Source organism: Salvelinus namaycush, chromosome 17, assembly GCF_016432855.1.
Source record: "Salvelinus namaycush isolate Seneca chromosome 17, SaNama_1.0, whole genome shotgun sequence".
NCBI classification, from domain to species: Eukaryota; Metazoa; Chordata; class Actinopteri; order Salmoniformes; family Salmonidae; genus Salvelinus; species Salvelinus namaycush.
Window position 1 is genome coordinate 7,676,290 of NC_052323.1, and position 27,858 is coordinate 7,704,147.

Below are 27,858 nucleotides of genomic sequence, written 5' to 3' on the forward strand. Positions count from 1 at the left end.
GGCAGCTCTGAAGCAGACAGAGAGAGAGCAGTCTCCTAAGCCTTCAGTGATGATGACGGATGAGCCGTTTTGATTGGTTGGAGGTTGGTGGGTCGAACAGAGCGCTCCATCCGCAACATTAAGGAGAAAATGTGCCGTTAAATGGCCTTGGACGCACCAGCCTAACCACAGACAAGAGATGAATTTTAGAAAAAAGGGCAGCAGCCCAGCAGTACATTTGGCCATGTTGGGATATAGAATATACCTCAAATTGGTTGCCTCTGTTAGGAAACAGAGCAGGTTTGGGGAAGATGAAACTCAGATTTAGTTTGCCTTTGTTATTTGATCATGACTTTACTTGTACAGTGTGTTGTTACTTATACAGTATGATGCCCAAGGGATTGACATTCATGGCAAAATTGGATGAGTTTTCCTTCTCACTCACACACTTATAAAGTAGACGTGTAAATATCGGCAGAATTTCTTTTTTTATCAGTTATTCAGAATATTAGATTATTAACAGGAATATGTAGGTTATAATAACCTTACCTTGACCTTATCCTTAAGAGGGTTTAGCTGTGAGGTTGGTGTTCCTGTTACCTCACAGTGGTCCTGCTGGCTCTCTGTCACCTGTGTGAGCCGAGCCCACTAAGCCGAGTGAGTCAGACGAGGTTATGTAATACATAGGTTGTCCTACTCCCCACCACCATTACGATAACTCATTCATTAAACAGAAGTCTGAGCTTCAAGGGAGAGCAGTCCTCGGGGAGTGTGCAACTGGAGGAATCCCACAGACAGTGATTAACTGGAACTAAGACGTTAAAACTGTAGCTTTAATAAATAGCACTAGCCATGTTTTTAGAGCTTTCTTGGTTGAAAACTAATCTGGTAAAGATACAGTACCCGTCAGAAAGTATTCACACCCCTTGACTTTTTCCACATTTTGTTGTTACAAATTGGGATTCAAATGGATTTGTCATTTTTGTCTACAATCTACACAAAATAATGTAATGTTAAATTGGAAGAAAAATTCTAACATTTGTATTAAAAAAGAAATCTCTATATTTATCACTTTTTTGCCTTATTGCAAACAGGATGCATATTTTTTTTTTTTTTTTTTTTTTTTGGGGTGGATCAGCTTAATATTGCGGAAAGAATGTTGCTTCCAATGTAATTGTCTGCATCATTTCCAATCCCCCATATTTTTTGGGGTAAATATATATATCCATACATGCATGCATACATATATACATATATACATACACATACCTATATAGACATACATACTTTTTTAAAGAATATACCTTTATTATTATTCCCCGCAACCCTACCACCGCTCCCCCAATTGGAGTAAACTAATAAACACTTCTGCTTTTACCTTCAATTTATACATCTTATACCTATTTTACAGACACAGACTACTTTATAATAGTTCTCTCTTGTTTGTTCTTAGTCCTTCCTCTATTTCTGTTGTCCATCCAATTTTATTTCCACTTGTAACTGTGCTATTTCACAAAAGCTCCGCACCTATACACATTTCACAGATCCCGTATGCCCTACATTGTTTATCTTGTTATTAGTCCCACCCTTCAGTTCCACTCAACCCTTCCCATCTATCTTCCAACATCATCCATTTCGGATTTTTATTTGCCATATATTTTTCAACTGTGCTGTGATGCTTCACAAAAGATTTGAACCTTCCTATTCTCATAGCTTCTACAGATTGTAAATTAAAAATAAACATTTTTGCTAAAATAATTATTATATTATTGATTGATTGACTATGGCTTTTCAAATCCCCCAGTATTGCTATCTGTAGCGTTAGTTCTAGGCAAATGTTGCAATTCTTCAGCCATTCCTGGACCTGTGACCAAAAACGAGCTACATATGGACAATACCAAAATAAATGATCTAATGACTCTGCCTCCTCACAACAGAATCTGCAGAGCTGGGAAGATTGTATACCCCATATATATAACATTCTATTAGTTGCAAGAATTTTGTACAGTAATTTAAATTGAAAAATTCGAAGTTTTGAATCCGGCGTTGTTTTGCGTATCAATTCATAAACCATGTGCCATGGAATGGGTACATCGAAAATCTCTTCCCAACTATTTTGCAATTTATATGGCACAGCTGTCAGTTTTTTGGTCCTTAAATGAAATTGGTATATGTTTTTATTTATCACACTTTTCTTTAACCATTTATGTTCTTTAATACAGGGCCGACATACAAGTTCCTTACTTTTTTCCCCTTCTACTTGCCTCTTCCATTTTTGTGGTAATGCTGCAATTAATTGGTTGTAATTTTGGGTAGAGCAGACATTTCCATATGTCTGTGTTAGCTGCATGTGTGACATAACTCCACCAGTCCTATTTATGATATCATTCACAAAAATTATACCTTTTTTAAACATTTCTTCGATAAATACAGTTTTTTTATCAATTACTATATTTGAATTTAACCACAATATTTGTTGTACTATTTGTTCCGTCCTTTCAGGTGGATTAAACTGAAATTGCAACCAACTTTCTAAGGCTTGTTTAAAAAATAAGGATATTTTGGAGATTATTTCCTTTTCAAACAACCGAAAGTGAGCAGGTGTAATCTGAATAAAGGGAAAAAGGCCCTTCTTGAACATAGGATGAGACATTCGTACCAATTTACTAGAGAACCAGTTTGGATTTAAGTATAACTTTTGTATGACTGATGCCTTTAGTGAGAGGTCTAATGCTTTAATATTTAATAATTTCTGCCCTCCGAATTCATATTCGTTATATAAATAGGCCCTTTTAATTTTATCTGGCTTGCCGTTCCAAATAAAATGGAATATTTTTTGTTCATATAATTTAAAAAGCAGGTCACTAGGTGTAGGCAAAACCATAAGCAAATAGGTAAACTGTGATATGACTAAAGAGTTAATCAGGGTGATTTTTCCACAAATAGACAAGTATTTTCCTTTCCATGGTAGCAAGATCTTATCTATTTTTGCTAACTTTCTATAAAAATTTATTGGAGTGAGATCATTTCTTTCTTTTGGGATTTTTATACCGAGTATGTCCACATCTCCGTCAGACCATTTAATTGGTAAACTACATGGCAATATAAAATGTGTATTTTTTAGTGATCCAATACGTAATATGGTACATTTATCATAATTTGGTTTTAATCCAGAGAGGATAGCAAAGGTATCTAGATCCTCTATGAGGCCGTGGAGAGACTCTAGTTGTGGTTTTAAAAGAAAACATGAATCATCAGCGTACAATGACACCTTAGTTTTTAAGCCACGGATTTCTAATCCATTAATATTAATGTTTGATCTAATTTTAACAGCTAACATTTCGATGGCAATAATAAATAGATATGCCGATAGTGGACAACCTTGTTTTACTCCTCTAGATAGTTTAAAACTTTCTGAGATGTAGCCATTATTTACTATTTTACACCTAGGGTTACTATACATAATTTTAACCCATTTTATAAGAGATTCCCCAAAATTGAAATATTCTAGGCATTTATATATAAACTCCAGTCGTACTTTATCAAAAGCCTTTTCAAAATCAGCTATGAAAACCAGACCTGGTGTCCCCGATATTTCATAGTGTTCTATTGTTTCCAGTACTTGCCTTATATTATCTCCAATGTATCGTCCATGTAAAAAACCTATCTGATTAGGATGAATAATATCTGACAAAACTTTTTTTATTCTATGCGCCAAGCATTTTGCTAGGATTTTTGCATCACAACACTGAAGTGTAAGAGGTCTCCAATTTTTTAATTGGACTGGATCTTTATATATACCACTTGGGTCCTGTTTCAGTAATAACGATATCAGACCTTCTTGTTGCGTGTCTGATAATCTACCATTTATATAGGAGTGGTTAAAACAAGCTAATAATGGTCCTTTGAGTATATCAAAAAAAGTTTTGTATACTTCCACTGGTATGCCATCCAGCCCTGGAGTTTTCCCATCCTTAAAGGCCCCAATTGCATCAAGCAGTTCCTCCTCTGTAATTTGGCCTTCACATGAGTCTTTCTGTACAGATGTTAATTTTACATTATTAATAGGAAAAAAATCCATACAATTAGTTTCAGTTAGTGGAGATGGAGGAGCCTGAAACGAAAACATATTCTTAAAGTACTTTACTTCCTCTTTCAAAATATCATTTGGTGAATCATGCGTGACTCCATCATTTGTAACAAGTTTTAATACATTTTTTTTGGTAGCATTTCTATATTGAAGATTGAAAAAGAATTTGGTGCATTTTTCCCCATATTCCATCCAGTTCGCTTTATTTTTATAATATATTACACTGGATCTTTCTTGAATAAGTTCCTCCATTTCTTTTTGTTTTTCCTCTAACTTATTCTGTGCCTCTATAGTACTGTTTTTATTGCTATCTAACTGTACTGTTAGTCCTTCAATTTCCTTTGTTAATATGGACTCTTTTGATCTAAATTCCCTTTGTTTTATAGATGAGTACTGAATTGCATGGCCTCTAAAGGCACACTTAAAAGTGTCCCATACAATAAGGGGATCTGCTGTACCTATGTTATGTCTGAAAAAGTCAGTTATAAAATCTTCTGTCCTAGTTCTAAACAATTTATCATCTAGTAGACTTTGATTAAATTTCCAATATCCTCGCCCACGTGGAAATTCTGTAAGAGAAATATATATGCCAATTATGTGATGATCCGACCGCATTCTGTCCCCTATCAACACTTTTTTAACTTTTGGTGCCAGAGAGAATGGTATAAGAAAGTAGTCAAGACGACTAGCTTGATTCAGCCTCCGCCATGTATATCTCACTAAATCAGGGTATTTAAGTCTCCATATATCCACTAATTCCAATATATCCATGACATTCATGATTTCCTTAAGTGCCTGAGGGTGATAGTTTGTAGTGTGATTTCCTTTCCGGTCTATAGAGGTATTTAAGACCGTATTAAAATCTCCCATTATAATAATAGAGTCTAGTGTTGCTTGTAGAGTTGATAAATTCTTATATATATTTTCAAAGAAGCTTGGATCATCATTATTCGGACCGTATAGGTTAACAAGCCATATTTGTTTATTGTCCAATAACATATTTAAAATAATCCATCTACCTTGAGGATCTGTTTGGACAATTTGCACATTTGGATCAAAATTATTGTTAATTAAAACCATCACCCCTTTTGAATTTCTTTGCCCATGGGAGAAATATATTTTGCCCCCCCAGTTCTTTTTCCACAAAACTTCATCTAAAACTGTTGAATGGGTTTCCTGTAAACAATAGATATTATAATCCTTCTCTTTTAGCCAGGTAAATACTGATCGTCTTTTCTTATTATCTGCTAAGCCATTACAATTGTAACTGGCTATACTTATTTCACCACTTACCATAATGAGACACACCTTTCATTCTTTTAATCAGAATATATTTTTGTAAACGTACTATTAAAAAGTAACATAATGATTGAGTGTCTATATAGTTGTACCATGATATTTGCATTTCTACTAAGTAAACCTCCAATTGGTCCCTACTATTCCACCCGCTAAAAGGCCTCATCTCGAGATGGCTTGTCATCCCAATGCCCGGTAGACCACCCTCGACCCCCTGTATCCCATAGCCCTGAACCGACTGGGATCCATTCTTTGAAAAGAGCTTACAGTGCCATTTACCGAATTGAAGAAGATCAATTACCATATGCATTTCCATTGCCCTCACCTCGATTTGTATTATATATATCTGTGGATCATCCTCTATTGTCCCTAACATCTTTTACTTCTTCCTTCGCAACAGTTGTGGGATACACACATACACCCACACACACTCAGCCCTTACCCCCACACAACCATAAGCTCACTTTCTCAACAATTGCACCATCCCAGAGCCCAACTCAAGATGGGTCATGATTTACAAATGCACTTGCAGTTGCAGCTGCATGAGAAGGCCTGCAAGACCGCACAAAAAATTAGCAAAAATTGAGAGATTTATTTACCATTGTCATATCCTAGATAATGGAGGTCAAATGTACACCTTATTCCTGAAACACCCACAATACGGCCACCCGTCATGACCATGTCCCCACGCATCTCCATGCAGTCCGACTTTGATTTTGTGCCGCCAGGGCCACAATAATATACCCCCTCTCTGAATGTCCGAGTGTGACCCCCTCCCCATGGGTTACTGCAGCTAGTGTTGCCAGCACTGCCACTGCCTGGGTGGGGGCACCCCACCGGAATCCCCACCGGCTAGGTACAAGGTCGTCAAGGTTCTCATTAGCAGCTTTGAGAATTTCCTTGTATATTATGCTCTCCCTTTATGGGGCTTTGGCTTTGCAGGACCAACCCTGCCAAGCAGGCTCAGAATCTTGAGGGGGCAGTGCTGCTCTTGGTCTCTGACCTCATTTTAGCTGCATACAGACCGCTTACAGCGGGCACATAAAACAGTTAGGGACTTCTCCTTAGTATCTGGGTCATTCAGGTGGGTGTCTAGGGTATAGTGCCATGGACCGTACCATTAAAACAGGATAATAAATAATTAGATATAATTTATAAAAAAATAAATAAAAAATGTAGTTCTCCATGATAGGACAATAAATAAATAAGACGTATAATTCATTATAAAAGTATATCCATCATCTGAACAACATTGAAAGCCCTCTCATACCCGGCTCACAGCAATACATTGGCTCTGGGATATGCAACCATTTCATTACTCACTCACTCAACTTTCCAAACATAACAAATAAAATAAAAAATAAACACAAACCATACCATCCACACATACTGTGCCTTCTGTTTACTTAGTTTTTATCTTCACTATGTTGAATTAGTGCTTGTGTGTTCAATTAGTTATATGTGAAGATTTATAGAAAAGCTATATTTTTTATTGTATTGTTACAATCAGTAACCGGGCTTGAATTGTGTTTATTTCCCTCGTCTATGAGAACTTTGTAATTTTTAAAATAACCATGGAGTAGTCTTTGTGTCTCTGAACAACTGGTTATCAATATATAGTTTATCAACGACGAGAGCTACTCGTCGTTGAAAAAGAAAAAAGAAAAAAAAAAAAAAAACAGGATGCATATTTTGGAATATTTGCATTCTGTACAGCCTTCCTAATTTTCACTCTGTCATTTAGGTTATTATTGTGAAGTAAATACATCGTTCCTCCGTTTTCTCCTATCATAGCCAATAAACTCTGTAACTGTTTTAAAGTCATCTTTGGCTTCATGGTAAAATCGGTTGCTAAGCGGTTTCCTCCCTCTTCGACAACTGAGTTAGGAAGGACACCTGTATTTTGTAGTGACTGGGTGCATTGATACACCGTCCAAATTGTAATAAATAACTTCACAATGCTCAAAGGGATATTCAATGCCTGCTTTAAAAAAAAAATCCCATCTACCAATAGGTGTCCTTCTTTGTGAGGCATTGGAAAACTTCCCTGGTCTTTGTGGTTGAATTTGTGTTTGAAATTCACTGCTCGACTGAGGGACCTTACAATTATCTGTTGGTGTGGGGTACAGAGGTGAGGTAGTCATTCAAAAATCATGTTAAATATTGCACACGGAGTGAGTCCATGCAACTTATTATGTGACTTGTTAAGCACATGTTTACTCCTAAACTTGTTTAGGATTGCCATAACAAAGGGGTTGAATACTTATTGGCGCAAGACATTTCAGCTTTTAATTTTAATTTCTAAAAACATAATTCCACTTTGACATTACGGGGTATTGTGTGTAGGCCGGTGACACAACATCTCAATTGAATCATTTTTAAATTCAGGATGTAACACAACAAAATGTGGAAAAAGTCTACGAGTATGAATACTTTCTGAAGACTGATTGTATTTGAAAAACTCTATCTATTTGTATTTATTATTAGCAGTAGCAGCTACTCTTCCTGGGTTCCAGCATAATTAAGCCAGTTATACAATTTTAAATACATAAAAATACATTTCACAATAGATTTCACCACACATTGTGTGCCCTCAGGCCACTACTAAAAGGACCTTGCTTTCTCGTTGTAAGCACATTTACTTGTAGCTCCCAGCCGAAAAGCGTTACACTTCTGTCATCGGATGGAAATGAAGCTATTTTCTACCGAATGTGTTGCACAAATGTATTTTCTGTGAAGGAAAACGATAGTTGCACGTCCCTGATCACTCTATTGAAGCAAAAAAACACTGTTGCCTTTCAATATAAAACGCAACCCCTGTCAATACACAGCTGGACTCGCCTGCTCCCGCTTTCTCCCATTGTGCTATTTACAAACAAACACGTGACTGGCTCAGCTATTCTGTCTTCATAATGTAAAATAATGTGACCGGTGAAATAAAGAACACAGTCTGTTTCATCTCCTAACTTTGACTGCAGTTACTTAAAAAATAGCTACAAATATGAAAATGTATAGAAAAACTTCATTTAAATAGCTTCAACAATATTGACGATTTTGAAAAACCATCCCATGACTATTTCCAAATACCCCGGTATACGGTGTACTGCCCAAGTCAAATTTGTATGTTTTTTTACATCAGATTTTTCCATGTCATGGCTCTATGTAGTATTGTGCGCCTCCCATAGTCTGTTCTGGGGGACTGTGAAGAGACCTCTGGTGGCATGTCTTGTGGGGTATGCATGGGTGTCCGAGCTGTGTGCTAGTAGTTTAAACAAACAGCTCGGTGCATTCAACATGTCAATACCTCTCACAAATAAACTCAGCAAAAAAACAAACGTCCCTTTTTCAGGACCCTGTCTTTCAAAGATAATTCGTAAAAATCCAAATAACTTCACAGATCCTCATTGTAAAGGGTTTAAACACTGTTTCCCATGCTTGTTCAATGAACCATAAACAATTAATGAACATGCACCTGTGGAACAGTTGTTAAGACACTAACAGCTTACAGATGGTAGGCAATTAAGGTCACAGTTATGAAAACTAAGGACACTAATGAGGCCTTTCTACTGACTGAAAAACACACAAAAAAAGATGCCCAGGGTTCCTGCTCATCTGCATGAACGTGCCTTAGGCATGCTGCAAGGAGGCATGAGGACTGCAGATGTGGCCAGGGCAATACATTGCAATGTCCGTACTGTCAGACGCCTAAGACAGCGCTACAGGGAGACAGGACGGACAGCTGATCGTCCTCGCAGTGGCAGACCACGTGTAACAACACCTGCACAGGATCGGTACATCCGAACATCCCACCTGCAGGACAGGTACAGGATGGCAACAACAAATGCCTGAGTACACCAGGAACACACAATCCCTCTATCAGTGCTCAGACTGTCCGCAACAGGCTAAGAGAAGCTGGACTGAGGTCTTGTAGGCCTATTGTAAGGCAGGTCCTCACCAGACATCACTGGCAACAACGTCGCCTATGGGCACAAACCCACCGTCGCTGGAGCAGACAGGACTGGCAAAAAGTGCTCTTCACTGACAAGTCGCGGTATTGTCTCACCAGGGGTGATGGTCGGATTCGCGTTTATCGTCGAAGGAATGAGCGTTACACCGAGGCCTGTACTCTGGAGCGGGATCAATTTTGGAGGTGGAGGGTCCGTCATGGTCTGGGGCGGTTTGTCACAGCATCATCGGACTGAGCTTGTTGACATTGCAGGCATTCTCACCGCTGTGCGCTGCAGGGAAGGCATCCTCCTCCCTCATGTGGTACCCTTCCTGACATGACCCTCCAGCATGCCAATGCCACCAGCCATACTGCTCGTTCTGTGCGAGATTTCCTGCAAGACAGGAATGTCAATGTTCTGCCATGGCCAGCGAAGAGCCCGGATCTCAAACCCATTGAGCACGTCTGAGACCTGTTGGCTCGGAGGTTGAGGGATAGGGCCATTCCCCCGAGAAATGTCCAGGAACTTGCAGGTGCCTTGGTGGAAGAGTGGGGTAACATCTCACAGCAAGAACTGGAAAATCTGGTGTAGTCTATGAGAAGGAGATGCACTGCAGTACTTAATGCAGCTGGTGGCCACACCAGATACTGACTGTTACTTTTGATTTTGACCCCCCCCCCCCCCTTTGTTCAGGGACACATTATTCTATTTCTGTTTGTCACACGTCTGTGGAACTTGTTCAGTTTATGTCGCAGTTCTTGAATCTGGTTATGTTCATACAAATATTTACACATGTTAAGTTAGCGGAATGACGTTTGTTTCCCTCTAGGCTTCAGAGCACACACTATCTTGTAGGCTTAGATTGAAGAGATGGTAAATAGGAGAGGCAATATGGTCCACTATCATCCTCAGTAATTTTCCATCCAAGTTGTCAGACCAACGTGGCTTGCCATAGTTGATACACAAAAATAATTGTTTCACCTCTTCCACACTCACTTTACAGAATTCAACATTACAATGCTTGTCTTTCTTAATTTGGTCAGTTTTGCATGGATGTGTATGTTCAGAATTTGTTGTTGGCATGTCATGTCTAAGTTTGCTAATAACCTGGTAGGTTGACTGATAACCTGAACCAGGCTGCAGGCACTGGTTACAATTTTAAGCTTTTTCTTGAGTGGGCAGCTTGATGAAAGCCAGTCAATATTTAGGTCACCCAGAAAACATAAATATTTAGGTCACCCAGAAAATGTTGAACAAGTCTGGCATTTTGCAAAAGTACAGTATGTCTCAGTTTAACACCAATGCGTTTCACCACATCCCACATTTGACATGTGCCATGTAAAGCCTTGTGCAACAGGAGATACACAAGATCAGTGTGCAAAGCGTTGTCTATTCTCACCAGAATACCAGAAGGTGGTTTACTGTCTTGTGGGTCTTGTCGCAGATTCACACTTTCTGTTCATGTTCTCTCGCTGCATAGTGCAACATTGCTCTGAGTCACCCCACTCACTCTATTATTAAGACACTATCAGTCGCTAGCAAGTAACTCAGCTTAACACCAAAGCATTGCATCGGTCTTCTTCCAATGGAATATATCACCCAAGGCTCTGCAGAAATACATATGGGCAGTGTCAAATTGAAGTGCATCACGAGATGTCTTATTTTGTGTACAAGGCCTGTGGATGACAAGTGCTGTCCTTGGGGGGCCAAAAAAAAACATAGTTCTGAATTGCACTGTAACTCTCAGATATTAGTAGGAGTGAAAATTATCCTGTTGCGAACTTCAGAATTGTATTTGACTTATTCCACATTTAATTGTGTTAAACACATGAAACATTTGTTAATTCAGGCTGTTTCTCACCCATCTACACACAATAGCCCATAATGACGAAGTGAACATGTTTTTAGAAATGTTTGCACATTTATTGAAAATGAAATACAGAAATCTCATTTACATAAGTATTCACTCCCTGAGTCAATACACGTTAGAATCACCTTTTGGCAGCGATTCCAGGTGAGACTTTCTGGGTAAGTCTCTAAGAGCTTTGCACACCTTTCTTGTACAATAGTTGCACATTATTCTTCTTTGTGCACAAAATTCTTCAAGCTCTGTCAAGTTGGTTGTTGATCATTGCTAGACGGCCATTTTCAAGTCTTGCCATAGATTTCCAGGCCATTTTTAAGACAACTGTAACTAGGCCAATCAGGAACATTTCAATGTCGTCTTGGTAAGCTATTCCAGTGTATATTTGGCCTTGTGTTTTAGGTTATTGTTCTGCTGAAAGGTGAATGTCTCCCAGTTTCTGTTGGAAAGCAGACTGAACCATATTTTCCTCTAGGATTTTGCGTGTTCTTAGCTCTATTCTGTAGTTTTTTGTTGTTGTTGTTTAAACTCCCTAGTCTAGCATACCACAACATGATGCAGCCATCGCCATTGAAAATATGAAGCGTGGTACTCAGTGATGTGTTGGATTTGGCCCAAACATAACGCTTTGTTGTTACACACTATTAAACACTATTATTGCACAGTCCATGCAACTTATTATGTGACTTGTTAAGCAAACTTGCCATAACAAAGGGGTTGAATACTTACTGACTCGAGACATTTCAGCTTTTGATTTTTTATTAATAAAAAAATTAACACAATTCCACTTTGACATTATGGGGTATCGTGTGTAGGCCATTGACACAAAATCTCAATTTAACACAACAGAACAAAATGTGGAAAAAGTCATAGCCTAATTTGTTTTCAAGGGCCTTTGCTATAAGAGCTACTGCAAATGCTCTGATGGTTCCAGTGATACATTACCATGCATACATGTAGGGTTTTTAAGCCTCAGAACTAGGCCATGCCTCCATTGGTTGAATTTCTATTTGTCAATTGGCTTATCAGTTCAGAAGTCGGTCAACTTATTTTATATAAACTTACCTCAGGTGAAAAGAATAAAGGTTACTTCATTATTTCAAGCAGAAATATTACCCGCCACCTCGATTCGGAGCCCAATTATTATTTTTTTATTGGATAAAGGTAGAGACTCAGCGCTACAAAATGGTATATCATACACTGCAGTTGGGGAACAATGGGAAAGTAATTCTGCTTTGAAAGCTGATTAACTTGTAACTCCACTTTTGAGAAAATGGCCCTTGAATGTTTTTGGTACAGCTACTGTAGAGCTCTTATTTGTCAACACCTATTCAGCATCGTACACACCCTCTTAAAGGAAACATCCACTCAAAACCACTCATTCCTTTAATTTACAGTTTTAAATAATACTAATATGTGAGAATATAATTTCTTGTGAACAAATGTTTCATTTTGCCATTATAATAAGGTGGGTAGCTTGGAAAATTGTTGTGGAAATCTGTTGCCGCTCAAGTCAACTATAAAATCCACAATGCAAACGTAGCTACACAAAATAATACCAAAGACAATATCAGCATGTAAAGTAGCTAGTTAGCTGTAAAATCGGCTAAAACAACAAGCTACATTATCAATTTAGGAGTCTATAATCTCACCATGTTCAACCTGCAAATCAATGTGCCACTGAGTCGTGTCTGACATTTGCAACGGCAGATATACTTTTGAGGAGATGGGTAACGAGATGGGTAACGTTGCCCATGCTACGTCAATGGGCCACATGGTGTATTCTGGACGATTCTGGGACAAGGAGCGCTCTCTTTCAAGGAGTGAATGGGAGTCTATTAGGCACTAGCTCCAAAAAACAACATTAGCAGGAATTTCGTCAACGAGAAGTACAACATTACAAACATTTTCTGAGATGTGAGATAATTAACTTGCAATCTGTAATATCGTACAGCTTTGGAATATCGTATAGCCGAGGAAAATGGGCCTGTTTCTCGACATATACACTGACTTTGAGAAGGGATTGCGTGACGATTAGCTTAGCAACTGCGTGATGCAGCATGGACGGGGCGTTATATGATTCCTATCTCCTTTCGATAATATTTCTGGCAACAGAACCATGCAATGCACCCTGGACTGAACTGGCAGACAAATTTGAATAATGTGCTAGCCCCTCCGTTAAATGACACATTTCTCGAGGTAGGAATATCGAAAACATTTGATCAATGGCTCATTCGAGAGAAGACATCATACCGAGTTATGACATCGGCCAGAAATGAAATCTGACATGTATGATAGACAGTTTCGCAATCTAAAAGTCGTATTCCTATTAACTTCCAGTGTGTAGTGAGAGCGATTTTTATCACAGTGCTACGTCATACCGGACGGATTTCTGCCTGCTTGAACACTAATAACTCAGATACACATGAAATGACCCAGGAAATCAATAGAACATCACGCAGAGATGCACAAAAACAATATAACATGCAAGATGGGTGAACCTTTCCTTTAACCCTTAGCCCCACCCATCTTTTTAAGGATTCACATGTGAGGCCATGTGCTAAACAGAGTGAGACGTGTCAAACAACCAAAGATTTCAAGACTAAAAGTGGTAAAGTAGTAGCCTACAATAAGGTAAAGTTCCAGGTAAAAATACACTTTATCTAGTCCTTTGCCTATGTCTTTGGTGCAGGTCATGTTGTTCTTCACATTACCATCTCTGGTAAACACACACTATATCAATTAAACGTGTATTTGTCATATGCACAGGATACAGAAGGTGTAAACGGTACAGTGAAATGGTTACTTGCATATTTGCATAGTAGCAATATCAAAAAGAGAAAGTGTCCAGATAAAAACATATTGTTCCAGCAAGCATGTTTCTCATGTTTCAGTCACAATTTCTAAACCATACTGTACTGTCTTTGAGTCGTGTGTGTGTGTGTGTGTGTGTGTGTGTGTGTGTGTGTGTGTGTGTGTGTGTGTGTGTGTGTGTGTGTGTGTGTGTGTGTGTGTGTGTGTGTGTGTGTGTGTGGTCTAAATAACTAAACTGACTAGTTTGCCTGTCTGTAAAGAGAAGGGTGGGCCTTGCGTTGATCCTGCTGCTCTGATTGGAAAGAGTGAAGCTGTATTTCTCCGTCCACTCGCTTCATAATATCTCCCGATCACTTTTCCTTGCATGTTTTCAGTCTGATCGTTTAGATTGCTGCTGCCTGCTACTATGATACATCACATGGCGAGGACGTTTGCTATCAATGTGCATAATATCTAACAAGTGGGGCAAGGGTAGGGGAAAAATATGAAATGTTAATGCCCATTCTGACTGAGTGACAGCAAACTTGGCTGCCCTCTGCAAATTGAGGAGACACACAGACACACCCACTGTTCCGCACACTGCTACTAATCCTCAGCTTCTTTGCAGTGAGAACGTGCAGGAAGATATTTTGCCAACATCTATTTAGACATATTCAAACACTATCGTTTTTTCCCGATCAAACTATCAACTGTCAATTTACGGATACAATTACGAGTATGGCCATGTCGGCACACCCCTGACACACTTGTCTAAATTGATGGGTAATGTGAGGGAAATGCTATAACCCCCAGCCACATCTAGCTAAGTGGATGGGTCGCTATTGTCTAGACATGTTCATGAAATACAATAGATGGCCGTAATCACACCCAGACACACCTGGCTAACGTGATGGGTCATGTAATCATCTGACAAAGTGGAGTATTTTGTTTAGACATGTCGGTAGCTAAACATTGAGCCATAATCCCAGCCCATACTACTAGCAACACAAACTGATTGTCATAGCTAGCCACCGTGCATGAGACGCTGTAGTATGAATCTGGAGGTAGCTAAAGCTAAGCATCTATGTTCAATGTTAGCTAGCTAGCTAACATTAGGCAATATCTAACAATGCAAATCGCTTTATGAGATACAAATAATATTACTACACAGATCATACACGTATCTTATCTAGCGAGCCAGCAAGCTTGCAATGAAAACGACTTTCTGACCAAATTAGAAATGTAGCTAGAATCTGACCTGTATATATGGATTAACACTTCACAGCAGACTGAAACCCCTTTTACTTTAACTCTGTTTTGTTTGTACATTTTGTTTGGCCCGCGTTGTGTCAAGTCACTCCAGTTCACACTGACCGTGTGCAGAAAGTTGTCCAACAACTTTTTCCCACTGATCTTTGTCGATAGCGTCTGCTAAATTCTGGGCAGCAATGTTGAGAGCAGTAACAACACTTTAGCAGTTCTCCATGGCTAACGTTATATCTTTAAAAATGCTGCGGTAGCAAGGATTGCCTATGTATAATGAGCTGCTCACATTATAGACAGAAGCATGCTACATGGCAGACCAATCCGAACTCATCTCTCAGCATGTTCAGCCCATCCATTATCTCAGCCAGTCATGGCTAGCGGGAAGGTTCGTGCCTTTTTCCGTAGCTAAACCAATTAAGCTTGTAATTGAACAATTGTACAGTATATGTATTTACAGATGGCATACAAGTGTGTTATTAAGGTACATGAAAGTTCACATGTTCCAGAAGGCATTTCTGCCCAAAAATAACGCATTTTGATCATAAAAAAATATGTTCAAATGCCTCTCCTGTGAAGTCGACATACACCTAGCTTCTTGAAACGAGTCACAAATGCTCTGCTTATCATGTGGTGTGGGTGTTCAATTCACATCTTTCGACTATAGCCCAAATTTAGAATGTCGATGACGATTAAAACAAACTGTCAGTGACCCTTAATTACTGTCTACCAATCTAATGAGTATTGATAGCAAAAAAGCTTCTGGGATTTTTGTCGTACTGTGTGCATTGCGTAGCAGGTTTATGTTTTCAGGCCAGTATTGCCCAACATTTGTGTGTGCGTGCATAGCGCTTTACTTACAGCTTTTCTGGGTCATATTGCAAGGCTTTGATTTGATCCCATCGCCTCATATGAGATGGAATACTGTGCTTCCTGTATCTCTCCCAACAGTAGGCCCACTTCATCATTTTCAGAGTCAGGGTGGCTTACCCATCCAATGTCAGCCCTGAAATAGATACAGTATGGACCATTGTTTGTGGGTGGGTATGTGCATGAGCATGCCCCAACTACCAATTCCAATGCATCTAAGGCAGACCTGAACTGTCACTGCTAGGCGCCAAAACCATCAAATGTAGCTAAAACCGGGCTCAATCAACATGTGCAAATGATTGGAGCACTATGAGAAACTGTGTGGTAAAGTCATTTTCCCTCGAATGGTTGCTACTGCTACTCTCATAAATGTTCAAGAACGGGATAGTGCTGACACCTCAACGATAGTGGCTGAAATGAATCTGCCAAAATTCACCTGGAAGGCTGCTTATTAAGATTGCATTCCCATTTGTGTGCATTTCCTCCCACACTTTCCCAGACAGGGTCGGAAGCAGGCAATTCGAATTAGACCATGGAGCAATGAGGAGGGGAGGGGACATTTGCTGCAAATTGCATTGTCTCTTTTTTAAACGATGACACTTAGCTTTTTTTTTGGCACTCCCCTTCCTTGAAAAAAATAAAGAATACAAATGATGTTGAGTTTTATCTGGGCCAAATTCCAGGAAAGAGCTTTTGGGTGTTCATCTGCCTTTGAAGTATTATTAAGGCAGGGAAGAGAGAGGGAGGTTAGATGACACTACAGGGTGTAAGCCCTCAAGGTAGGTCAAGGGCACTGGCCGGACAACAGAAGTCAAATCGCCAAAACCACCCTAAGTGGATTTGTGACGTAATCCATATAAAACGCACAGTCAATGGAAAAGACTATGCAGCATTTTCCCTTTTTATCAATGTCATTCTTCATACAACCTTGATGATGTCAATATAATAAACACTATGGTCGTCCTTTACAATATCTCAATGAGTTTTATATAATCATTCATGATTTGAGTTGATTTAGATTTCACATATTGATCTTGCATGAGGAAGTTCATGTTCACTTCATCATCAACATATTCTTAGTTATACGTATCTTTGGTTAGGCTCCTTGTTTTTAGCTTGCTAAATATATAGCTAGCTACGTAAACAGATACGCTAGCCCAGGGGTGTCCAACTCAATCAGTGCCATATTAAAAATACACAACAAATTTGCGGGCCAGACATGCTATATTTTAGTAGCGTAGCTAGGACTGTGGCGTGTGTCTGTACACTTTTGTCGTGGAAATTCATACTGAGAGAGACTGTAATTTCTTCAAACAATCATCTTTATTTAATATCAATTAATTATTGCAATAATGAGACCAGTCACGAGTAACCTAACCTTTACAAACAATGCAGAGTTTTTAAAGATGCTTAGTCATGGCACCATAAGTCACTTTGGGTTTATCCTGTGGTCATCTGCCTCTGGTGTTGTTTCCCAGATGCAAAAAGGATTAGACACAATAAGGAATAGGTTCTACTCCCCCAGGCTCCCTATCTTGGGTTACACCCACCATATCTTATCTATGGAATATCAGCTTTAGGTTTTTAGGCTTCTCTCAGATCACACAGACATTTAATAGAACAGACATGTCTTACTATTAGGTAAGTATATAATCATTAACTATTAATATCAAACAAATCAGGTAAATATGTAATTTTTCTATCACACTTTCCCTCGACTGCGCGCTGTAAACGGCACACACAAAAGCAGCCCAATTGAAGTTTGATTTACCGACGCGAGCGGATCTGATTCAGAGGGGTTGGGTTAAATGCGGAAGACACATTTCAGTTAAATACATTCAGTTGGACAACTGACTAGGTATCCCCCTTTCCCTATCAGGCTGTAATTTCATAAAGTAGATGATTCAATTGTTGACTCATTTATACTTGCTTGTGTGTCCTATTCGTCCCCCAGGCCTTGTGTTTGACACACGTGCGCTAGCCTCTTAGTCACGTTATGACTGACTTGTAATCATTGCCCATGCTAGTTTGATTGTATTGACATCCCCAACCTTAGGTAGAGGAGTCTGTTTTTGTTCAAAATATTGAGTCATTGAAACTGAAACGGTGCATCCCGAAAGGGTGGAGGCAGCAAACAATGTACCAGGCCGGCTGTGATTTACAACCTGATCAAATCCAATCAAATGTATTTATATAGCCCTTCTTACATCAGCTGATATCTCAAAGTGCTGTACAGAAACCCAGCCTAAAACCCCAAACAGCAAGCAATGCAGGTGTAGAAGCACGGTGGCTAGGAAATACTCCCTAGAAAGGCCAAAACCTAGGAAGAAACCTAGAGAGGAACCAGGCTATGAGGGGTGGCCAGTCGTCTTCTGGCTGTGCCGGGTGGAGATTATAACAGAACATGGCCAAGATGTTCAAATGTTCATAAATGACCAGCATGGTCAAATAATAATAATCACAGTAGTTGTCGAGGGTGCAACAAGTCAGCACCTCAGGAGTAAATGTCAGTTGGCTTTTCATAGCCGATCATTGAGAGTATCTCTACTTCTCCAGCTGTCTCTAGAGAGTTGAAAACAGCAGGTCTGGGACAGGTAGCACGTCCGGTGAACAGGTCAGGGTGCCATAGCCACAGGCAGAACAGTTGAAACTGGAGCAGCAGCACGGCCAGGTGGACTGGGGACAGCAAGGAGTCATCATGCCAGGTAGTCCTGAGGCATGGTCCTAGGGGTCAGGTCCTCCGAGAGAGAGAAAGAAAGAGAGAAAGAGAATTAGAGAGAGCATATTTAAATTCACACAGGACACCGGATAAGATAGGAGAAGTACTCCAGATATAACAGACTGAGCCTAGCCCCCCGACACATAAACTATTGCAGCATAAATACTGGAGGCTGAGACAGGAGGGGTCAGGAGACACTGTGGCCCCATCTGATGAGACCCCCGGACAGGGCCAAACAGGCAGGATATAACCCCACCCACTTTGCCAAAGCACAGCCCCCACACCACTAGAGGGATATCTTCAACCACCAACTTACAAGGCCGAGTATAGCCCACAAAGATCTCCTCCATGGCACGAACCCAAGGGGGGGCACCAACCCAGACAGGAAGATCACGTCAGTGACTCAACCCACTCAAGTGACGCACCCCTCCTAGGGACGGCATGGAAGAGCACCAGTAAGCCAGTGACTCAGCCCCTGTAATAGGGTTAGAGGCAGAGAATCCCAGTGGAGAGAGGGGAACCGGCCAGGCAGAGACAGCAAGGGTGGCAATATCTTTTGGACTACCAAGAAATGTATTGGTGAATTATATTAATCATACATTGAACTGCACCCATCTATTCTGCCAACAATGCAATCATGGAATTTACAGTCAGAAAGAACCTATTTTTAAAACCTCTTATAAAGTTGGTTTTGACACAAAAACTGGGAATTTTATATTTTTTACTGATATTGTGATTGTCTGTCTGTTTCATATCTGCAAAGTAGTTAAAACGCTGTCAGTTCTACTTTAAACCAGCCTGACATTTGGACTGGCCTGTTCATGTGGTCGATTGACCTTATGCACAGGGACTCATCCGTGTTACACATTATTTACCCGAATTGGCACCCTATTCGCCATATTATAGTGCACTACCTTTGACCAGAGCCCTATGCAGGCCCTTGTCATATTTTAAAACTAAAAAGAATTTGCACTATATAGGGTGCAATTTTTGACACAAAGTATTGCACTATATGTCAAAAGAAGTACACTATATAAGGAATAGGGTGCCATTTTTAGATGCACTTAGCATGTTTTGTCATGGGTTTCCTGCTGAAATGAAGAGCTTTGCAATCTACCGGTTAGCTAGTACACAACATCAGCCTGATTGACAGATACGGAAAAACTGCCCATTTTGTAACCAGATCTCTTCTTAATGCAGTGTAACCCTTTTTCTTTTGTGTCTTCTCAGTAGTCACTCCATGCAGTTCTTAGCCAAAGATTGTTATAACTAACCCAAGATAGACCACGGCCTATCGTTTCCAATGGGAACAAATGAAACATAGTGGGCAGAACAAACAAGGAGGTGGGCACAAGCTTGCGAGATCTTATAGGTGCGTTCTAGCATGTATTTGCGTACTTCCGTTAGGGAGAGCCCGCTCTGTGAAGTGTGCATGTGCAATAACTCAATCCGACCTTGCACTCCTTTTAAACAATTATTCTTATTTTATTTTTTTTGTAAAGGGTAAATTCTACAAAACTTAGTCGACTCTGTTCGTAACAGATTCTAGTTTTGGGAACTGTATTGAGATCTTCTCCCACTGCCGGCCACTTAGTTTCCTCTCATCACCATATTTGGTGGTGATTGGAAATGCCAACCGGATGCTTCAGATGTATACATGCGGTGAAACATCTGGGTCATTGCTCTATCTGTGACTTAGCTTCAATGGTGCGATTTGTTTGCTTTAGTGGTCCATTATATGCCACTGGATTTCCTGGTTGTGGATTTGTTAAAAGGGCATTAAACATCGTTAGACCGAAATATGAGCCATTGGCTGCTATCCATAGGCAGCTGTGTGCAGTTTAAACTGCTTTATACACTGATAAAGGTTAAGCAGCTCACAGAGACTGAGCTGTGTGTGTGTCCTTGTGGTTGTACATTTGTATGTGTATGTGGATTCTAACCCATCCAAATGTAAGAATCTGCAACAGTTTTATTAAAAAACATTCTTCATATGTTTTCTTTTAAAATGTATTTTTTTAGTTATCTGTTATCTACCCCCACACTCGTTCCATGCTATAACTCTTGATCTACAATGACTTTATTTGATTACTAAATGACATATTAATGAGTTATAAGTAGTTTATCAGCAGACCTTCAAATACACTTGCTTTATTTTGGCCAGGTTGTAGTTGTAAATGAGAACTTGTTCTCAACTGGCCTACCTGGTTAAATAAAGGTGAAATTACAAAATAAACACTGACACCACTCACCTTTTTATACAGCCTGCTAAGGTTCCTAACACTCCACCCCTCTCTTTCCCTCTGTCCAGTGGTGGACCTCCAGGGCTGCGACCCCCACACTCGCTTCGTGGTGCCCCCCCGGACGGGGCACTGGGTGGCCCTGCTGCAGCGCGGCAACTGCACCTTCAAAGAGAAGATCCTCAAGGCCTCCGCTTTCAACGCCTCCGCCGTTCTCATCTACAACAACAACTCCAATGAGGACACCGTCAAGATGGGCCATGAAGGTGAGGAGTGAAGATCTGGGTCATATTGATATTCATGTGTTATTCATATGGCTCGTATATATGACCAGGGTAATATCGGGTGGCAGGTAGCCTCGTGGTTAGAGCGTTGGGCAGTAACCGAAAGGTTGCTGGATCGAATCCCCGAGCTGACAAGGTAAAAATCTGTTGTTCACAAGGCACAACCCACTGTTCCCTGGTAGGTTGTCATTGTAAATAATAATTTGTTCTTAACAGAATCTGAATTTGTTCTTAACTGACTTGCCTAGTTAAATAAAGGTTACACAATATGGAATCATTCTTATGGGTACATATGGCTTGGCCTATTTATATGGTTTGTTCATTTTATACATCTTATTATGGCTTGTTGACAGTATATGGCTTGTTTAAATAGCCTATGCAAATGGTTTAGTTCTATGGCTTTATGTATGTATGTGGCTTCTATGTAGTGATGGGGGCAAAGAAATTATTTTTGACGATATCGTTTTGACAACATCTCAAAATATCTTATTTTTAAATACGAGGCCAATTTGTTTTCCGCATTTTTATTTCCATGACTGATCAAAACTTGTTTCTCATGGCTCTCTCTTGTCCCTCTGCAGCAGACATATGGTGAGCGATATGTTTGAAACATTGAATCACAATAAAATCACAGTATCGAATCGCAATACATATAGCCTCCATACACAACTGGTGGTCCGCAGACTGGATCCGGACCCAGAACAGGGTCAATGCGGATCGCAGGTCGGGCTTTGACCCCTGGTGTCATATGAACACACATAAGATATGGAAAAATGTATAGAATTGTGGGGAATTAGCTTTAAAACTGCAACATTTTCTCTTTGCCAACAAGAGGAGTGTGTGAACAGTTTTTGGGGTCGCATGGGTTGCGAGGTGGGGGTTTGTTACTATGCAGATAAATAACATTATCCATCCAGACCTTTGTCACCTTGGAAATGTGTGTGACCGGACCTTCTCAAATAGTACATGAGTACCCCTGACATATAGAATCGAGAGAATCTGCTGCTCGGTGTGTCTTAGCCTGTGATGGTGGTGAAGTTAGCATTTAGCTTTATGTTATATGGTGCTTATAGCCAGCTAGCCTGCTGTGATGGTGGGTGTATGACAATTATACCGTCTGCCAAGGGTCATTGACAGTGTGTGTATGTGTAGCAGTCGTAGTGCAGTATGTTTTCTGGCAGTTTGTCGTTTGTGATGTGGCTGCAGGGGACAGTACAGGGCACAGACAGTGTGGCTGTCCTGACTGGACTGAAGGACATGGAGAATGACTCCTGCATGCTGGACCTTAGCCACCACCACAGCTAAACACCAACACAGCCAGCGGGCTTGGGCATGGCCGGTGTTCTGTTACACTGCAACATGTGCACACACACACACACACACAGAAGCGTGTTCGGGCACACAAACATATTTCCAGCATTGTCACCTCTCTCTATCCTTCCCTCCGCCTCTCTCCTTTGCTTCACATGCATTTCTTCCTACTCACTCTGTGTCATTGCTAGCATCATTGTCTCAGTCTCAGCTTATTTAAGCCACAATGTGAATTCATATGAGTGCATTCAGACCTTCTGATCTTTGGATCACAACTTTTACATGAAGCGTCTCTAAGAAAACAACATCCGTTAAAATACAATCGGACACTTCATGAATGAGTCTACTGTATCAGTGAGTGAGTGAAAGTAGCTGACGGCTAGCCTAGAGACATTTTGTACTTCACCTTCGCGTCCCCCCACCCCAGGGGATGCCCTGAGCTAATTCGAGGTAGCGTTGAAAAGCCTGCATGAATGAGACAGTCTAGTGAGCAGGTGAAGAGAGAATGAGAGAGAGGGAGAGAAATAGAGGGCGGGTGCTGGTGTAGCGTCCCTATAGCGCTGAGGAGCCAATAGCTGGGAAGGCAGGCAGGCAGTGGTGGTTAGAGGAAAGGGAGAGAGGGAGTGAAAAAATGAAACAAAGTGACAGAGCTAGCTGGGAAAACAGTTGTTGCTTGAGTCTAGTAACGGTAGGTGGGGAGGAGAGTAGCAACAAGGGAAAGGGAGGGAGGAAGAGGTAGGGGTAGAGAGAGGGAGAATGAGTCAGAAGGTGTGATAGCACTGTCTGGGTGGGATCGATGGGCTTTTATAAATATAGAAGGGGGGCCATGACTAATTTATAAGGTCATTTTCTATCATGAACGAATGGTGGAATTCGGATTTCCCTGAGCGCAAACCTTTCAGTATTGATCACTGTTTGCTTGAAAAGCACGTCATTTATCATGGATGGGAGTTATTTGTCAATATCACGGGGATATGGGAGATGTATGCATTTGACTTTGAGGAAAGATGTGTGTGTGTGGGTGTACATGCTGGGCTTGGGTGGTATCCAGATTGTTATACCTTCATACCAACCTTGTGGTATCCCGGGATATTCGTTAATACCAGCACTGAACAAAAAGACCGCTATTTTTAGACCACTCTGAGCCTCTGTAATCCGAATGTTAGCAAGTACATGTAAATCCCAAAGCAAATGCTAGCTAAATACTAACGAGCACATAAAATGTTTGTATTTAATTTGTATTTATTTTTACCCACTTTTTGTCCCCAACTTCGTGACTACCATCTTGTCTCATCGCTGCAACTCCCCAACGGGCTCGGGAGAGGCGAAGGTCGAGTCATGCGTCCTCCGAAATATGTCTCGCCAAGCCACGCTTCTTAACACCCGCTCGCTTAACCCGGAAGCCAGCTGCACCATTGTGTCAGAGGAAACACCGTTTAACTGACTACCGAAGTCAGCCTGCAGGCGCCTGGCCCGCCACTCGGGAGGCCCTACATGCAAACATTTTAAACAGTTTCTGACATACAGTGCCTTCAGAAAGTATTCACACTGTACTTTTTCCACATTTTCTTGTGTTACAAAGTGGGAATAAAATTGATTTGTCATTTTTTGTCAACGATCAACAGCTGTGAGTTTTTGTGAGTAAGTCTCTAAGAGCTTTCCATACCTGGATTGTGCAACATTTGCCCATTATTCTTTTCAAAATTCTTCAAGCTCTGTCAAATTGGTTGCTGATCATTGTTAGACAACCGTTTTCAGGTCGTCATAGATTTTCAAGCAGATTTCGAAACTGTAACTCGGCCACATTCACTGTCTTCTTGGTAAGCAACTCTAGTGTAGATTTGCTTTAGGTTATTGTCCTGCTGAAAGATGAATTAATTTCCCAGTGCCTGGTGAGAAGCAGACTAAATCAATTTAGGATTTTGTCTGTGCTTAGCTCCATTCCGTTTCTTTTTTATCCTGAAAAACTCCAAAGTCCTAAACGATTACAAGCATACTCAGAATGTCACGCCCTGACCATAGTAAGCAGTTTTTTACTGTGTTGGTTGGAGCGCGATAGTGACTAGGGTGGGTCATCTAGGTGTTTGTATGTCTATGATGGCCTGATATGGTTCCCAATCAGCGACAGCTGTTTATCGTTGTCTCTGATTGGGGATCATATTTAGGTAGCCATTTTCCCCATTGTTAGTTGTGGGATCTTGTCTACAGTAAGTTGCCTTTGTGCACTCTAGTAGCTTCACGTTTCGTTTGTGCTTTTGTTTAGTGAGTTTATTAAAATGATGTGGAACTCTATGCACGCTGCGCCTTGGTCTCATCATTACAACGATCGTGACAGAAGATCCCACCAACAAAGGACCAAGCAGCGTGCCCAGGAGGAGGAAGTATCCTGGACTTGGGAAGAGATCCTGAATGGGAAGGGATCCTGGACTTGGGAGGAAATCCTGGCAGAACAGGATCGCCTTCCTTGGCGAGAGTTGCCTAGGAGCATGAGAGGACAGCAACGACGTCGGGGAGGTAGGCCACAGAAACCCCAATAAAAATTTTGGGGGGGGGGGGGGCACATGGAGCAGTCGGCGAAGTTGAGGGGTGAGTAAGAGACTGTCGAGGAGTTATTGGACAAATTGGAGGAGAGTGAACGGAGGGGAGAGTTAGAGACCTTCGAGGAGTTGTTGATCAAATTGGAGGAGAGTGAAGAGAGAGAGGAGCGTGTTAGCTGTCCGATGCCACCTGTGCCAGTTACTCGTACTCGTCCTGAAACGTGTGTTAAAGTTCCGGAACAATTGATGCCGGCTATACACACCAGGTCTCCAGTGTACCTTCACAACCCAGTACGTCCTGTTCCTGCTCCTCGCACTCTCCCTCAAGTGCGTGTCCCCAGTCAGGCCCGTCCTGTTTCTCTTCCCTGCACTCGCCCTGAGGTGCGTGTCATCAGCCCGGTGCCACCTGTACCGGTCCCACGCATCAGGTCTCCAGTGCGCCTCCACAGTCCAGTACGTCCTGTGCCTCTTCCCCGCACTCACCCTGAGGTGCGTGTCATCAGCCCGGTGCCAGCTGTACCGGTCCCACGCAGTTATCGAGTGAAAAAAAGCAGTTTTCCCATACATCTCCTCCTTCTCACTACCACGCATTAGTTTCGCTTCCCCACCCGCCATTTTTTTAAAGACCCGACGGAGCTCATTGCCTTCTTGAATCATGCAGAAACGGGCAGCGTGGAGGTCTCGGCATGAATTCTGTTGGAAAAGGGGAGAAATTGTGCTTTACAATGGTATTGACATTAGAGTTGATCTGGAAGTATTACGTTTTTTGGGCGCTAAAATAAGGTCAATTGTACGGACCAAGGCGATGTACAAAAGTGAGTGAGTTTACGTTAACTAGATAGCTAACTAGCTACTATGGTATCAAACCAAATGCACAAATGCAGAGCATTAAGCACATTTTAGACAGTTAACTTCTTATGGCTGCAAGCCCGAAGCCGGGCACAATATGACAACAGCCACTTCAAGTGCAGGGTGCGAAATTCAAAATATATTTTTTAGAAATATTTAACTTTCACACATTAACAAGTCCAATACAGCATATGAAAGATAAACATCTTGTGAATCCAGCCAACATGTCCGATTTTTAAAATGTTTTACAGCGAAAACAGCACGTATATTTATGTTAGCTCACCACCAAATACAAAAAAGGACAGACATTTTTCACAGCACAGGTAGCATGCACAAAGCCAACCTAACTAACCAAGAACCAACCAAACTAACCAAGAAACAACTTCATCAGATGACAGTCTTATAACATGTTATACAATAAATCTATGTTTTGTTCGAAAAATGTGCATATTTGAGGTATAAATCAGTTTTACATTGCAGCTACCATCACAGCTACCGTCACAAATAGGACCGAAGCAGCCAGAGTAATTACAGACACCAACGTCAGATACCTAAATACTCATCATAAAACATTTCTGAAAAATACATGGTGTACAGCAAATGAAAGACAGGCATCTTGTGATTCCAGCCAATATTTCCGATTTCTTAAGTGTTTTACAGCGAAAACACAATATAGCATTATATTAGCTTACCACAATAGCCAGAAACACAAGCCATTCCCCAGCAGCAACAGTTAGCGATCGTAACAAACCAGCAAAAGATATATAATTTTTGACTAACCTTGATAAGCTTCATCAGATGACAGTCCTATAACATCAGGTTATACATACACTTATGTTTTGTTCGAAAATGTGCATTTTTAGAGCTGAAATCAGTGGTTATACATTGTGCTAACGTAGCATCTTTTTCCCACAACGTCCGGATATTTTTCTGACACTTTTTCTGACACACATATTCTGACCAAATAACTATTCATAAACATAACTAAAAAATACATGTTGTATAGGAAATTATAGATACACTAGTTCTTAATGCAATCGCCGTGTTAGAATTCTAAAAATAACTTCATTACGATATGCAGTTTACGTTATGGCGAGAGCGTGCCCAAAACCTGGCCGCAAACTACTAGTTCACATGTACGACAGATATATGAAATAACATCATAAAATGGGTCCTACTTTTGCTGATCTTCCATCAGAATGTTGTACAAGGGGTCCTTTGTCCAGAACAATCGTTGTTTGGATTTAGAATGTCCTCTTCTCCAGTCAATTAGCACGGAAAGCTAGCAAAGTGGCGCGAAGCTCTCCTTCCTGAACATACGCAGACAAAGCAACACGCCTAACGTAAAAAAAAAAATCTATAATTTAATAAAACTATATTGAAAAAACATACTTTACGATGATATTGTCACATGTATCAAATAAAATCAAAGCCGGAGATATTAGTCGTCTATAACGACAGCTTATCAGAAGGCAAATCCAGGTCCCTTCACGCGCTCTCCAGAAAACAGGAATTTGGTGACACGTCATGCAAAGAGCTTTTATTCGACCCCAGATCAAGTTATACACTTCATTTCTTCTCTCACTGCCTGTCGACATCTAGTGGAAGACGTATGAAGTGCATGTATTCTAATAAATATCAAGGACCTTTATAGGCAGGGCCTAGAACAGAGCATCGATTTCAGATTTTCCACTTCCTGTCAGGAAGTTTGCTGCAAAATGAGTTCTGTTTTACTCACAGATATAATTCAAACGGTTTTAGAAACTAGAGAGTGTTTTCTATCCAATAGTAATAATAATATGCATATTGTACGAGC

General features: G+C 40.6%; 1 protein-coding gene across 2 annotated transcripts in view; it reads left to right on the forward strand.

The window, feature by feature from the left end:
• LOC120062252 (E3 ubiquitin-protein ligase RNF130-like) overlaps positions 1 to 27,858 on the forward strand; it is a 78,522-nt gene that overhangs the window by 11,772 nt on the left and 38,892 nt on the right. For both annotated transcript variants that reach the window (XM_039012077.1, XM_039012076.1), the window contains exon 3: positions 21,133 to 21,327. In XM_039012077.1, the coding sequence (XP_038868005.1) occupies positions 21,133 to 21,327 (195 nt within the window). The remainder of the gene's footprint in view (positions 1 to 21,132; positions 21,328 to 27,858) is intronic.